The 16,475-nt window shown below is 35.5% G+C and overlaps 1 protein-coding gene across 11 annotated transcripts in view; it reads right to left on the bottom strand.

Annotated features, from left to right (window-relative positions):
• The window catches only part of LOC105477465 (UDP-glucose glycoprotein glucosyltransferase 2), a 247,274-nt gene that overhangs the window by 183,407 nt on the left and 47,392 nt on the right, over nt 1–16,475 (bottom strand). For 10 of the 11 annotated variants that reach the window (XR_011614666.1, XR_011614664.1, XR_011614665.1 and 7 more), the window contains exons 6-8: nt 14,185–14,281; nt 11,119–11,191; nt 5,334–5,434 (exon numbers count right to left, since the gene is read on the bottom strand). Coding sequence is in view for 4 of the 11 variants with exons in the window: in XM_071081146.1 (XP_070937247.1) it covers nt 5,334–5,434; nt 11,119–11,191; nt 14,185–14,281 (271 nt within the window). In the remaining 7 variants the exon portion in view is untranslated. Of the gene's footprint in view, nt 1–5,333; nt 5,435–8,995; nt 9,011–11,118; nt 11,192–14,184; nt 14,282–16,475 lie in introns of those variants that run through there. The other variant, XR_011614667.1, reaches the window with a different exon arrangement.

Raw genomic sequence — 16,475 nt, 5'->3', positions numbered from 1 at the left:
GGTGGTCTCAGACGGAGATAAGGAACTTGTTGGGAAGTGGAGTAAAGGTGACTCATGCCATGTTTTAGCAAAGAAACTGGCGGCATTTTGCCCCTGCCCTAGAGATCTGTTTTGAACTTGAGGGAAATGATTTACAGTACCTGGCAAAAGAAATTTCTATGCAGCAAAGCATTCAAGAGGTGACATGGCTGCTGTTAAAAGTATTCAGCTTTAAAAGGGAAACAGAACATAAAAGTTCAGAAAATTTGCAACCTGCCAATGCCATAAAAAAGACAAACCCATTTTCTGAGGAGAAATTCAACCCAGCTGCAAAAATTTGCATAGATAATGAGAAGCCAAATGTTAATCACAAAGACACTAGGGAAAGTGTCTCCAGGGCATGTCAGAGACCTTCACATCAGTCCCTCCCATCAAAGGCCTGGAGGCCTAGGAGAAAAAAATCAATTCGTGGACTGGTCCAAGGTGCCTCCTGCTGTGTGCAACCTAAGGACTTGGTGTCCTGCATCCCAGCTGCTCTAGCCATGTCTAAAAGGGGCCAAGGTACAGCTTGGGCTGTGGCTTCAGAGGGTGCAAGCTCCAAGCCTTGGTAGCTTCCACGTGGTGTTGAGCCTGTGGAAGTACAGAAATCAAGAATTGGGGTTTGGGAACATCTGCCTAGATGTCAGAGGATGTATGGAAATGTCTGGATGTCCAGACAAAAGTTTGCTACAGGGGTGGGGCCCTCATGGAGAACCTCTGCTAAGGCAGTGAGGAAGGTATATGTGGGGTTAGAGCACCCACACAGGGTCCCCACTAGGGCACTGCTTAGTGGAACTGTGAGAAGAGGGCCACCATCCTCCAGATCCCAGAATGACAGATCCACTGACAACTTGCACCCTGTGCCTGGAAAAGCCACAGACACTCAATGCCAGCCTGTCAAAGCAGCTAGGAGAGAGGTTGTACCCTGCAAAGCCATGGGACAGAGCTGCCCAAGACCACGGGAACCTACCTCTTGCATCAGCATGACCTAGATGTGAGGCATGGAATCAAAGGAGATCATTTAGGAGCTTTAAGATTTGACTGCCCTGCTGGATTTCAGACTTGCACGGGGCTGTTAGCCCTTAAATTTTGGCCAATTTCTCCCATCTGGAATGGGAGATAAATGGCTATATTTATCCAATGCCTGTACCCCCAGTGCATCTAAGAAGTAACTAACTTGCTTATACAGGCTCATAGGTGGAAGGGACTTGCCTTGTCTCAGGTGAGACTTTGGACTGTGGAGTTTTGAGTTAATGCTGAAATGATTTAAGACTTTGGGTGACTGTAGGGAAAGCATGATTGGTTTTGAAATGTGAGGACATGAGATTTGGGAGGGACCAGGGGCAGAATGATGTGGTATGGCTGTGTCTTCATCCAAGTCTCATCTTAAATTGTGGCTCCCATAATTCCCACATGTTGTGGGACAGACCCAGTCAGCGGGACATAACTGAATCATGGGTCGGAGGGGGCAGTTTCCCCAATACTGTTCTCATGATAGTGAATAAGTCTCACAAGATCTGATGGTTTTATAGAGGGTCTCCCTTTTCACTTGGCTCTCATTCTCTCTTGCCTGCTGCCATGTAAGGCATGCCTTTCGCCTTCTGCCATGATTGTTATGCCTCCCCGGCCATGTGGAACTGTGAGTACATTAAACTTCTTTATCTTTATAAATTACCAGTCTTGAGTATATCTTTATTAGCAGTGTGAAAACGGACCAACACTCCAGGCTTCAAATTCTAGTTCTATCAAAAACTAGCTGAGTAACTTCAAACAGAATATCCTCAACCTGAACATGTTTCCAGTCCCCAGTACTGCAGTGAAACTACTGTCAGTGCTCACTAATATCTCGATTGCCAAACACAATGACATTTTTAGTACTTACCTTACCTACTAGGTTCTTTTTGCAATAGGATCATTTCATGCAAATAAAAAGTACTGGTCATTTTCTCTTTCTTAAGAATCTATTTCCTTCAGCTTGTATAATGTGCTCTCCATTTCTCATCATTCCATCATGTCTTCCTTAGGAGTTTTACTTTCTACATGTGGATGAACACTAGGGCACTCTCCCTGTTGCATTGATTTTGCTAAGATTTTCAACTTTTGAAATCCTCTCTGTTTAGCTTAAGGACAGGATACTCACCCCACCACTGAACCTAACCATTTAGATATCTTACAATGACTTTAAATCAACCTTTCAACACTAGTCTCATTATTTCTGAGTCCCATATTCAGCCCCAAAGCCAGGTTACATGTTTTATATATTCTCTCTACTCAGGCTCAAGCTAGAAATCCTAGAATTACCTTTGACTCCTTTTCACCTTCTAAATACCTATATGTCTTCTACCACTACTTCAGCAATGTCTACCTAGATTTCTTGCTTTCAGTACATTCAAATACATCTTACACAGACATTAGGGAGTCAACTAGAAGTAAGCTGACTATGCATACTCTGCTTAAAGGCCTTCAAAAACACCCCATCACTTACAATCTTCTAAATTAAGCAAGGGCCCCTTAGAGAACATTTTGTTTTTTTTTTTTTTTTTTTTTGAGACAGAGTCTCGCTCTGTCGCCCGGGCTGGAGTGCAGTGGCCGGATCTCAGCTCACTGCAAGCTCCGCCTCCCGGGTTCACGCCATTCTCCTGCCTCAGCCTCCCGAGTAGCTGGGACTACAGGCGCCCACCACCGCGCCCGGCTAATTTTTTTTTTTGTATTTTTTAGTAGAGACGGGGTTTCACCCTGTTAACCAGGATGGTCTCGATCTCCTGACCTCGTGATCTGCCCGTCTCGGCCTCCCAAAGTGCTGGGATTACAGGCTTGAGCCACCGCGCCCAGCCTAGAGAACATTTTGAAGGAGACTTAAAACATAATAATTTTTTTAAAGTGCTAAAATAGAGACATTAAAAAAAACTAAAAATAATTGAGGATACTAGAAAGAGACTATCTGAAATTATGGATTTGGGAATATAAGCTCTATTGGAACTTAGAGAAGAGCTTTACAAACCATGCTAAGGGGTTTAAACTTAATACTTTTAATGGATGTGCATGAAATCAGTCCTTAATAATGCAAATGACTTGGCTAGCTAGTCCTATCAACCCCTTCTTACATTCAAGTCTCTCCAGAAGTATTTGCCTTGGAAAAACAGAACTTTCTCAGATAAGAGGACTGCATACTTTGTTTGCCCTCCGCATCTATTCTTTCCTGCTCCGGGCCCCCAAAAGGCTGGCTTACCTGAACTACATCAATAAGCTCCCTTGCCCTCAGATTTCTAGTTAGATTCAGTTAATCCAAGTCACTAATATGGGATCAGTAAGCAAGAAAAGAATAAGGATTGGATAGTTACTACCCAGATCCCTCCTTCTTGAGTCACAGAGGGCAGTCCCTTGGGGGACTACTGCTGTGTCAAGCAGCTATCTCCACACACTCTCCAGGTTTTGGTAACCACTCCCTCCTCTTGCTCCCTCAAGATTAGGGGTAGAAAATGTTTCCCTCTAGTTGCTAATACTGGAATAGAAGAATCCATTCCTTGTTGGTTTCCCTCAATCAGGCCTGTCTCTGTAAAAAGTCCCTTTATTAAACTTTTTTAGTTTGTGTGTGCCAACATTTTCCTGTGGGGACTAATGTAAGACCATTATTCGATCAGGGATGTACAAGTGATAAAGGCTGGCTGATTTGACACAACGCCAAAATCAGATTTTCATTTTAGAAAGATTATCTCAGTAACCTTATTGAGAATGAATTTGAACCTACTGCCTCAGTTTAGTGTTATCATGATGTCAAGTGGAAGAACAGTCACAAGAGCTGTGGTATAATAAAAGGAGGTCCAAGCATGAGGTCTAGATGAGACATTAAACAGGAAACTGTACACCAGAAGGGTCCAGGAAGAATAGATTCTATCAGTTCAAAAAGGTAGATTCTTTACAGTAAATCTATCATAACAATGGTCTTGAATCTCATTCTGCTGAATGATTTTTTCCATTGATATATTGATTTTCTAATGGTATACGGCTTAGTTGACAGAACATTTGTATTAGGTAGGTAAAGAATAGCAGAAGTTATAAAACTTAATAGATTGGGTCTTGCACATTCTGCTATAATTTTAAAATGTAATATTCAATATTCTGTTAAGTGTATATAAAGTTTACCTAGATACCATCTGGTACAGTATAAAGAATTTAACTTGGACCAAAATCTTCACTTATTAGCTGTGTGGTAACTGGCACTTAAATAAGATAGTTTATATGAAAGGACCCTGTAAACTATAATCCAGATGAAATATAAAATATTATTTGTATGTTATAAGTAAGTTATACTGGTGAGAGTGGCCTGTAAATATCCTTTTAGTTGTTATTTTAAAAACAGAAAGTAGATTGGTGGTTGCCTACAACTGAGGAGTTGGGAAATGAGGAGTGACCGCTAATGAGGATGTTAATTTCTTTTGGGGATGATGAGAATTTTCTAAAATCAACTGTGCTAAGAGTGGTGGCATTCTGAAAATATGCTAAAAACTATTGAATGGTAGAATTTAAAAGGGCAAATTCAATAGTATGTGAATGTATTAGTATGAATAGTATTATTTTAGTAATGTCATTATTTACATCACTATGTCCATAATCTATATCATCTGAGATATAAAAGCTTATTTAACAAAACAGCTTATTAAGCTGTTGTATTTTAAAAAGTTGATAAAAGATGATAAAAGTTAGATGCAGAAAGAAGACATGTCCCCATGACCTACTAAATCATTACAAATAAAGAAGAAAAATGACAAATTGAAAAGGACTTAAAAGTCCAAACCAAATCAAATTTTGTTCACAAAATATGTGCTTGTAGGTTTTCAGCACAGAAGTTGTTCCTAACTTTGTAAAACTGCATGTCCTCCATTTGATGTTTCCATTAAAAATTTATCAATTAAACATGCAATAGTCTTAAGAGGATCTAAATTTCAAAGAGAAGAAAACTAAGATTGAGTTTCATTTTCTCCTTACCTATGAGTTAGGATTTTTAATCAGTTATAGTCTCCAAAAATGTGATTTAATACTTCAGACTAACCTGTAAATCGGTATATACTTTTGAAATAACATCAAACAACCTCACTTCCTATAATTTTAAGTCTTGCAAACATAGAAATATAGCTTGCTTGATAGATGATCTATTAAATAGGTATTGCCACAAAAAATCATAATTTTTATTATTCACATCACTAGTCATTCATACTGTCCAAAAAATAATCTGTTTCATGTGATATATAAAAGCTTATTTAACAAAACAGATCAGTTAACAAAATGCTGTGTTAAAGTATCTCAAAACACTATACCTTGTAGTTCCCAGACTTTCAAAGGCGTCATTTGCTTGTTACTCTCAATCAAGTATTTTTGGAATGCTGTCAGATTATCTCTAAGATCTGAATATATTACTCTGCATCAAAATATTAAATGATGTTAAATAGCATCACCTATCACAAACCATTATACAAACAGCATATTTTTGAAATAATTCCAAGTAATTAGACATAAAGGAATCATTCATCATTAAGATAATCATAAATTGTGATACAGCTATATTCATAGAACTTAAAAATAATGAGGAAGATATACAGGTCTCTTTTATTAAATACATGAAACAAAACAAAATCTGGAGAAACATATTCTCAATTGTTAGTGTCAACTGTAAGCGATGCAAGGATGAGGGCAGACTTACAGTTTCATATTACATACTTTTTGTTTAACATTTTATAAATTGAAAGCCTTGCTTTTATAATTGAAAATAAAAACTACTTTATAAGGAAAGACAAAAATGCCTCATACAGAGTTTATTTCTGAAAAGTTCCATCTTTGATTCTTATAAAAAACTAAAATAAGATAATTTTACCCATTGTTAAACATCTCTAGGCATCTTTTAGAGAGAGATAAATAATGATATAGTAGAATGGTATTTTGCTGTACATACAATCTAAACTGTAATCTTCTTTCCTCTATCACTCATGAAATCAAGATATGGTGCCACTTCAGATTTAAATGGAGAGATACAATTAAAAAAAAAACTTTACTGTCAGTACAACTTATAAAATACATTATTTTCCTTTTTTTTTTTAAATCATACTTTAAGTTCTGGGATACATGTGCAGAACGTGCAGGTTTGTTACATAGGTATACACGTGCCGTGGTGGTTTGCTGCACCCATCGACCCATCATCTACATTAGGTATTTCTCCTAATGCTATTCCTCCCCTAGCTTCCCACCGCCTGACAGGCCCCGGTGTGTGATGTTCCCCTCCATATGTCCATGTGTTCTCATTGTTCAACTCCCACTTTTAAGTGAGAACGTGTGGTGTTTGGTTTTTCTGTTCCTGTGTTAGTTTGCTGAGAATGATAGTTTCCAGCTTCATCCATGTCCCTGCAAAGGACATGAACTTATCCTTTTCTATGGACGCACAGTATTCTATGGTGTATATGTGCCACATTTTCTTTATCCAGTCTATCATTGATGGGCACTTGGGTTGGCTCGAAGTCTTTGCTATTGTGAATAATGCTGCAATCAACATACATGTGCATGTGTTTTTATAGTAAAATGATTTATAATCCTTCGGGTATACACCAGTAATGGGATCACTGGGTCAAATGGTATTTCTGGTTCTAGATCCTTGAGGAATTGTCACACTGTCTTCCACAATGGTTGAACTAATTTACACTCCCACCAACAGTGTAAAAGCGTTCCTATTTCTCCACATCCTCTCCAGCATCTGTTGTTTCCTGACTTTTTAATGATTGCCATTCTAACTGGCATGAGATGGCGTCTCATTGAAAACAAATATTTTCAATATTCAATAGACAAGAAGACTTTGAAAAGTCAAATAAAAAAATACAGAATATACATAAATATGGTAATCTTATAGTTATGAATAAATATATATAGTACAGTGTCAGTATCTTACAGGTTTACTACAATGTGGGATCATGTTTTGAAAACAAATCAAAATTGCCAAGATAGTAAAAGTACAATGGCATTTCTTTCTTAAAGAAGTTCACTATGAATTAAACATTTCCTTTTTCAACATTTTAAGTTATAGGATTATAAGTTTATAAGAGCTACTATACCAATATTTAATCATCATCTTAGTAACTTTCACTGCTAAAATTCTTTATATAATTTAGGCAACACATGTATTACTCATAAAGTACCTCAAAGCAAAGGATTTTTGCTTTGAAATGAGCAATCACTGAGTCACTATGGAAGAACTATTTCCTTTTAAAAATGAATAGCCATATGAATTTTAGAATAGATTCTTCTAATTCTGTAAAAATGACATTAGTAGTTTGACAGGAACAGCATTGAATCTGTAGATTGGCAGTATGGCCATTTTAACGACATTCATTCTTCCAATCCATGAGCATGGAATGTTTTTCCATTTGTTTGTATCATCTATGATTTCTTTCAGCAGTGTTTTGTAGTTCTCCCTGTGGAGATGGTTCACCTCCTTGGTTAGATGTATTCTATATACTTTGTGTGTGTGTGTGGCTATTGTAAATGGGATTGCCTGCTTGATTTGGCTCTCACCTTGAACATTATTGGCTTTTACTAATGCTACTGATTTTTGTACACTGATTTTGTATCCTGAAACTTACAGAAGTTGTTTATCAGTTCTAGGAGCCTTATGGTGGTCTTTAGGGTTTCCTAGGCAAAAGATATGAACAGACACTTCCCACAAGAAAACATATAAGCAGCCAAGAAACATGAAAAAATGCTCAACATCACTAATCAGAGAAATGTAAGTCAAAACCACAATGAGATACCCTCTCACACCAGTCAGAATGGCTATTATCAAAAAGTCAAAAAGTAACAAATGCTGGCAAGGCTGAAGAGAAAAGGGAATGCTTATACACTGTTGGTGGGAATGTAAATTAGATCAGCCACTGTGAAAAGCAGTTTGGAGATTTCTCAAAGAATTTCAAACTACCCCTCAACCCAGTAATCTCATTACTGGGTATGCACCCAAAGGAAAATAAATCATTCTGACGAAAAGACACATGCACTCATATGTTCATCATAGCACTTATTCACAATAACAAAGACATGGAATCAACCCAGATGCCATCAATGGCAAATTGGATAAAGACAACGTGATACATATACCACCATGGAAAATCCTGCCCTTTGCAGCAACATGAATGCAGCTGTAGGCCATTATCCTAAGTGAATTAACACAGGAACAGAAAAACAAATACCCAATGTTCTCACTTATAAGTGAGAACTAAGCATTGGGTATACATGGACATAAAGATGGGAATAATAGACACTGGGGACTATTAGAGTGGGGAGATGGCAAGGGCATAGTACCTGTTGGGTACTATGCTCACTACCTGGGTGATGGGATCATTCATAACCCTAACCTCAGCATCACATAACATATCCATGTAACAAACTTGCACGTGTACGCCCAGTCTAAAATAGAAGTTGAAATAAAATAAAATACAAATAAAAATAGCCCAGTGTTCCACGTGATCTTTTGGAGAAAATGCAATTTAATCCCATAAAAAGTTATATTCAAAAGAGAAAAGAACTATAAATTCCAAGATGTTGAGATAGCTGAAAATGGGATAAAAATGTATTGTTTGCTGCTAAATAAATATCTTACTTAGAATAAACCCATTTTATAAGACGTATTAACATTTTAAGGCCACTAGTATACTGCTTGGCCAACATACTTTAAAAATATAACACAGTTATCCATATAAATTAGCATAGTCTCCAAAAATCTTACCCTTACTGTATATAGTTATCTACTCATCACCAGGAGAACTAACCTGAAAGTCCTTCATAAATGACTGTAATACTAAACAAGAACTAAAGGTATTAATAAAAATATGTCTTTAATTAATTTTGCCTGGATAAAGAAATCATAAACTTTCACTTGTAAATAAGTGAAAATGTACATGAAATTACAGCCATCCCCATTCACAAGTATTCAGAGAGCACTCACCATCCTATTCCTTGTCTTCAATCAGCGTGGCAGGAAAAAAAAGGGGGGGTATAACTTTAATTTTTGAAAGGTTACTTACATGTGTATATGAAATGGTAATCTGTAGTACAGAAATTTCAACTAATAAATGTTTTCTCTTCTTTTGGGCTATATATTTGTTCAAGCTAAAGACCCAATATTATCAATGATTTTCATTAACCCATTAGATCAGTAAAGTTCTAGATTCTATGAAGTTTTTAGTTTTCTGTCAGAACTTTATCAACTCCTGTTTCTCTAAGCACACTAAGTCAAATGTATCATATGAAATGTGATTTTAAATATCTCATACTTTATGAATGTCAGATGTATTAAAACTGCCTTAAAAATAAAGCAATAAAGAGAAATATTCACCACAGCTTGCCAAGTTAATTTATTAAAAAACAGTAAAAATAACACTGAGTTTAAAAATAGTATATATTAGCTAACATTATTACTACAATATTTATTTTAAAAAATAATGATTTACTTAATTTTTTTCCTCAAAAGAAATTCAATTTAGGCAATATTTTTTTCTTGGCAGCATTTTGTGAAACTATTTTAACAAATAATAACTTTATAATTTTCATTTATTTTATTCATGTTTAACAAACACATTAATGTTTATTATATGCCATGAATTGTTAAAACTACTTTATTACTAAATTACATTATTTATTCTCTCCAAATTTAGAAACTTCCTAAATAAGTATGTACTATACCAATTATTTACTTGACTTTCATGGCAGCTGTGTTAGAATAAAGAAAATTACTACTTTCAAATATGGGAAATCATAATTTGGATGGTGATAGCACCATATAGTGTAAATGAAGAACACGATCAAAAAATGCTACAAGGCTAATAAATATTTAACAATTTGTTTGTTGCCTTATGTTTGTTGTTTCATGTCTTTGAGGTTTAGCCATTCTATAAAATGAACTTTATTTATGGGACAAATAACTTATTCTGGGTAAAAGGAAAAAAACATGCATATTTAACAGTGACCAACCATAAGTATCGAAAGTCTTAAATTTCAAATTTTCTAGTTATCCCACAGACACTACCAGAGTTTCAGAAATAAAATCCCACTCTCAATGTAAACATAACAGTTTCATCTAATGAAAAAATTTCCATTTTTAAGATTAATATGAAAGTAAACTTCAACAGTAAGTAATTCAATATATGGCAAAGGTTTTAGAATTTTTTATAGAGCTGTTATAATTAGTAAAAAAGATATAAACACAGCAAGAACAAATAAGCACAAGTCAAGAACAAGCAATTTTCCCAAGAAGAAATTCCAAAGCAAATAAACATGAAAAAAAGTTAATCCTTGCAGTAATAGACTGCCAATAGTTGACTTTCTTGGAGATGAATTATAAAACTGGTTCAGCCCAGTAAATTATATGCACCTTTAAAAAAAAAAAAAAAAAAGAAACACCATTTCACTTCTTAAACTGAAAAAGATTTTTAAAAATAGTATGATTGGTTATTAAAGTTCTGGGAAATGAACACATTTCACATCCTCGGGTAAGTGTACATGTTAGTACAATTTTATGAGGGTAGTTTACATGTATGAATCAAAAATTTCAAGAAGTACATATAGTTTATCAACTATTTTCCTGAAATTTGTGCTAAGGAAAATCTGCAATGCACACAAACTGGTACACAAAAAAAATTAAATTAAAAAGTAGGGAAATAATTTAAAGTCCTGTTCTATGGGACTGTTTCAATAAATGATGAACTATCCACAAGATGTGAAAAAAACAGCTATACGCTCTAGTTCTACTGTGCAAAACAATATGCTGTGTATGCGTTTGTTGCTATAAAAATATTCAGACTGGAAAAACATACTGTACATCAAAACATGATGAGTTATCTCTTTAGCTGTGAAATTAGTCATTATTTTTAAATGTGCTTTTTTGCTTTCTGTAGCTTGACATTAGCCATGTGTTACTTCTGTAATAAATAAAAACAATTGTGTGTGTGTGTGTGTTTGTACTTTCTACATAAAAGAAAGGTGAAACATATGGCAAAACAGTATATCAAATTAATTCCTTAAAAACAAATGGGTATAATAATACCAATTTTAATTTCCATTCAGACTTACTTTAGTTTCCCAAAGAGAAATCCTTGAACTTCATTTGCTTCAGTCTCATCCTCTACAGTAGTATTAGTCACAGCTACATTTTGGAAACAAAACCAAAATAAAACAAAAATATTTTCAGACTGGGAAAAGAACATGTAATGAAAAATTAGAAGAACTTGGCCTAGTGTGGCAGCTCACACCTGTAATCCCAGCACTCTGGGAGGCCGAGGTGGGCAAATCACTTCAGGTTACGAGTTCGAGGTCAGCCTGACCAACATGGTGAAACCTTGTCTCTACTAAAAATACAAAAATTAGCCAGGTGTGATGGCATGCACCTGCAGTCCCAACTACTTGGGAGACAGGAGAATGGCTTGAGCCCGGGAGGTGGAGGTTGCAGTGGACCGAGATCACATCACTGCACTCCAGTCTGGGTGACAGTAAGACTCTGTCTCTTAAAAAAAAAAGAAAAACTCACAATGAAATGAAATTCTATTTGTTTTACCTTCATGAACCAGATTAATACATATATATGCATATGTACAGGCTAACATTCCTGAGTGTGAGCTGTCTTTTTGAACATGCTTGATTAAATACTTAGCAACTATAATAAAGTGCTTTATAGATTAGTTAATAGTCAAGTTCTATTTTATAATCAGAAATAAGCCAAAAGGCCTGTAACAAATGCTGGGTTTAGCTTTTAAGTGAGGCAGGAGGTCCAAACTCTAAGTTTAAATATAAGTTCCTGCATATTTCCAACACCTTTAATCAAGGAATATTTAGAAAGACACCAAAACTAATGGACTCAAAGAATAAAGATATAATATTTTATAGTCATTTCCCTTTTCTCTTACATACCAAATAATTATACTGTACAGTCTGGTTGGTGGAATATGTGACAGGTACTTTAGGATTACAAGGACTGTGACCTCTTTACAGTGTGTGGGGTGGCTATCAGAGTACCCTGGGTACTTTCATCTAGTCATCCTTTTCCTCTTGTTTGTTCATTCATTCATTGGGCAAACATTTATTGACTGCTATGAGGTGTCTATGACAGGATAGACACCAAGAACAGACACACAAAAGATACAGACCATGAACTTTTCTAAAAGAAGGCAAAGAAAGATATGGGATATAGAAAAAAGCAGCGCATTCTCTAACAGAGCGGCAAGATAGGCAGCCGTCTCAGAGGCACGGACTGATATATTTGAATCTTAAAAGATACGAAGCCTGGCCAGGTGTGGTGGCTCATGCCTGTAATCCCAGCACTTTGAGAGGCTGAGGTGGGTGAATCACAAGGTCAGGAGTTAAAGACCAGCCTGGCCAACATGGTGAAAACCCCATCTCTACTAAAAATACAAAAATTAGCCAGGTGTGGTGGCAGGTGCCTGTAATCCCAGGTACTTGGGAGGCTGAGACAAGAGAATTGCTTCAATCCAGGAGGCAGAGGTTGCAGTGAGCTGAGATCGCACCACTGCACTCCAGCCTGGGCGACAGAGCAATGATTCCATCTTACGGAAAAAAAAAAGAAAAAGATGTGAAGTCTTTAGAGGAAATAAAAGAAGCGAAGACAGTGGTAGGCAGAAGGAATAGCATATGCTAAGGGATGAATGCAGGAGAGGTCGTAAAGACTTCTCATGGAGCCCATGCATAAAAACATCCAGGGAACAGAAAATTATTCTAAATAGTAAGTAGTTTAGTGTCTCAGGCAAGAGGACACAAATTGAGAGAGGGCTGAAGGACAGTAAAAAGGCAGAAAGCAATCAGACTGTGAAAAGCTTTGTTTGCTATGTTCTGAATTTTTGAGAGAGGTTATAGGGAGCCACCAAAGGATTTAACCAGTGGAATCACAGATTTGCAACATCAAAAGTTCATTTGGAAAGTACCGTGGAGATCAGATTGATTAATCTGTTTTGAGGGGTGCTGAGATTGAGGGCACTGAAGACCAAAGATCAGAGAGATGGCTAGTTAAAGGTCTGACACATGTATACAAAGAGAAAAAAAGAGAACTGCTCTAAGGAGTGGCAACTAGAATTGACAAAGACATATTCCAAGTGTGTGTAAAAGGTTGATGACAGAATGCAGTACATAATAATACAGATGATACACATGTGACTTTTTAAAGAAAATTCTATAAGTGCAAGAATAACTAAAAATGCCTTAAATTACTATGATGATTACAAGAGAGTAAATTATAAAGCATTATAAAACTATACACAAGCTATACAGAAATACATAAAATCAGAGTATTATTTTTACTACACTTTTTCAGTAACTCTTTAACCAAAAATATTTAAATTACAGTAATACAGATCTTTATTTGAAGCACATTCAGTAGGAGGAGCCAGAGAGAAGTCTGTGATCAAGGCAGGGCCTCTCTATGAAAAAACAAAGTTGAAGCAGGAGTCTCATCTGAGTGCATATAAAAGAATAAACGTAAAACTCTTAACCAAGAATCAGGCATAAATAAATCTGACATGAACCAGGTAATAAAAGACTTCCATAAGTGTTCCGAGAACTCGTTTAGTTTATTTAAGTCTCCAGAGTCTCTTCATCTAGAGTATGCATTTAGTTCAGAGAATACAGATAGATACTGGCTGGTAGATCACAAATCTAATGAATCTACCTCATCTAAACAATTCATAGGCCTCTCTCATCCTGCTTCAGGAAAGAAAAAACAAACTGCCATCCTAATTTCATTACAAATAAACATTTCAGACAAAACTTCCTTACATGGGCGAGACCCAAATGCCTATGCCACTCACCTCTAGGAATAATCAGCCTTATCTATTGCCACAGTTTACCTTACATATACTATCAATTGTTATATGGTGCTGAAATGGTTGGGAACCCATCGGGTATAAGCAAAATAACATACAATTTCATATTTTAAAAGAAATTTTGATAACCAATAATATTAAATACATTTCTTTCAGCTTAAAATTCCAAATTTTAATGAAGAACATGTCCACCCCATCTCTAGCCTCAAATGAACATATGTAGGATTATACTCATTAAATTTTTAAAAAACTAAAGTATGTAAAAGCCTCCAACTTTTCATTCTACTCAAGTATGAGATAGAGAACTTACTTGTAACTTGGGTATCATCCAATGCTTTGTATTCTGTACTCTTAATTGCTAGCTCCACACCATACCCAGATAAGTACATTTTCCGTGAGCTTGGTTTCTGTTCAAACACATTTATTTTATAAAAAGAGAAAGCAGTTAGTCAAACATCTTGTTTTAAAGTCAGTACCATGATGTATTTGGACATAAGGGTAAATTACTAATATTGAAGGTTTCTAATCACTGTGAAAAATTTGGTGGTTGTTTACACTGTCTCTAGTCTATCGAGGAACTAGAATTTGGTTAACGACTACTCTGTAAAAACTCTGTCATGACTACTGCTTCAATTACTTTTTAATTTTTACAATTAAAATAAAAAGTATCTGATCTTTTTCTGTTATACCATGTCTTCAATGAGTTAATTAACAGAGGACCAATTACAGACAAGTTTCAACAAAACTGTTCTCCTTTTTGGGGACCCCCCAAAAGATTTGCTAAACTGAAAATGCTCTTCACTTGCTGGTTGTCTAGATGTAGGACAACTAGAGTGCTGCCAAAAGCAAATACTGGTAAGTAGTAGCAAACGAGACAAAAAAAAGTTAGCGTCGTGAAATACCGGATTAAAGTTTTCTTTATTTTTCAATGATTAAAATATACCAAATGCCACAAACTAATATCTGCTCTTGCAATAAGGGGCTACAGTTCACTAAAACGGAGTTGTCTGAAATGTTTATGATCAGAATTTTAGTACCTTTAATTTTATTCTTTCTAGAGGGCAAATACTAAATGTACGCCTAGAGATTACCTCATCAGGCAAGAGAAGTCACCATATTTTATTCAAAAGGAAGCAACCTGGATGAATACACAGAATAGTTTTAAAGTTGTTCCAGCTTCCAGACTGAAATTCTTGTTGGTGGTACTGCAACCATTATCATTTGGCATATCTCAACGGGTTAGAAAACCACTTTAACCTAGAGCTCAGCAAACTCCCTGGAAGATGCCATGTGTCTTTGCTTAATTCAGGTTTGCACAGGGACAGTTTTGCATGATAGAAGAAAAGGTAGAGATTGGAGGGAAGGAGAACTTTAGTAATGCATTATTCTTTGTATTCTCTTCTTTCCTCCAGAAACTTTCTACCAAGCCTTAATGATATGCATATGGCAGAGTGACTGTTCTTTGGCCTGTTCTATTTGCAAATAAGAATATGTAAAAGTTAGCTTCAGATATTCAGACAAGTACTTAACATTGCTGCACACACTAAAATTTAATTTGCTAATTTGTCAGGCCCACATTATATGAAAGATAGCATGTAGAAATTGGGTTGTTTATAATTACAGTAATCTGACAAAGTTGAAAATTTGTTTAGCTTTTTCAGTTTCATAACAGCTCAATTTAAAACTGTATTTTGAATTTCTAGTCAAAAGACCAATCAGTTGGTGGCTAAGTGAATCGAAACTATGAGGCCACATATCTTGTTACAGTTCATAAAAGAAATGCAATTTCATACAGTGAATTTCTATTATTAGTTCTGGAAAGTTACTAGCTCCTCAGTAATAAAAATGTTTCCTAAATTCATACTTACTTTCCTCATTTGAAAATGTGTTGATATAAAATTTGAATTGTAGTTTTGTAGTTTAGTAAGTTTGGATTTGCAAACCAAACTACCAATTCAACAGGTTAAAAAAAATCTTCGTTTTTCTATTTATTTTTTCCCCCACAAAAAGGCATGTTAAAAATGTAGCATAAATATGTCTATTTTTATTAGAATTACATGTTCACTAAATTTACATTATAGCTATTTTGAACATAAAAGATGTCATTCATTAAATATAAGGCTATAATTTGATAGTTAATATGATCTCACAGAAGCATACTTAATGGTCACATTCTCTAAAGAATAACTTGAGATAGATTCTCAACAGATGGGCATAGCTCCCCAGGAGCACATTAGAATCACTTGGGAGAACATTTAAAAAAGACAAACAGACAATTAACAACAACAAGGGCTTAAATTGCACAGGTTTACTTATACATAGATTTCCTCCCACCTTGCCACCTGAAACAGCAAGTCCAGCCTCTCCTCTTCCATTTCCTCCTCAGCCTACTCAACATGACTATGAGGATAAAGACCTTTATGATGATCCACTTCTATTTAATGAAAAATATATTTTCTCTTCCTTATGACTTTCTTAATAACATTACGTATCTAGCTTACTCTGTTGTAAGAAATACAGAATATAATACATGTGACATGAAAAATATGTGTTAATTGACTGTTTATCAGTAAGGCATCCAGTCAACAGTAGGCTATTAGT

This window comes from Macaca nemestrina, chromosome 16, assembly GCF_043159975.1.
Source record: "Macaca nemestrina isolate mMacNem1 chromosome 16, mMacNem.hap1, whole genome shotgun sequence".
In the NCBI taxonomy this organism is placed as follows: Eukaryota; Metazoa; Chordata; class Mammalia; order Primates; family Cercopithecidae; genus Macaca; species Macaca nemestrina.
This window is presented reverse-complemented; position numbering and strand designations above follow the sequence as displayed.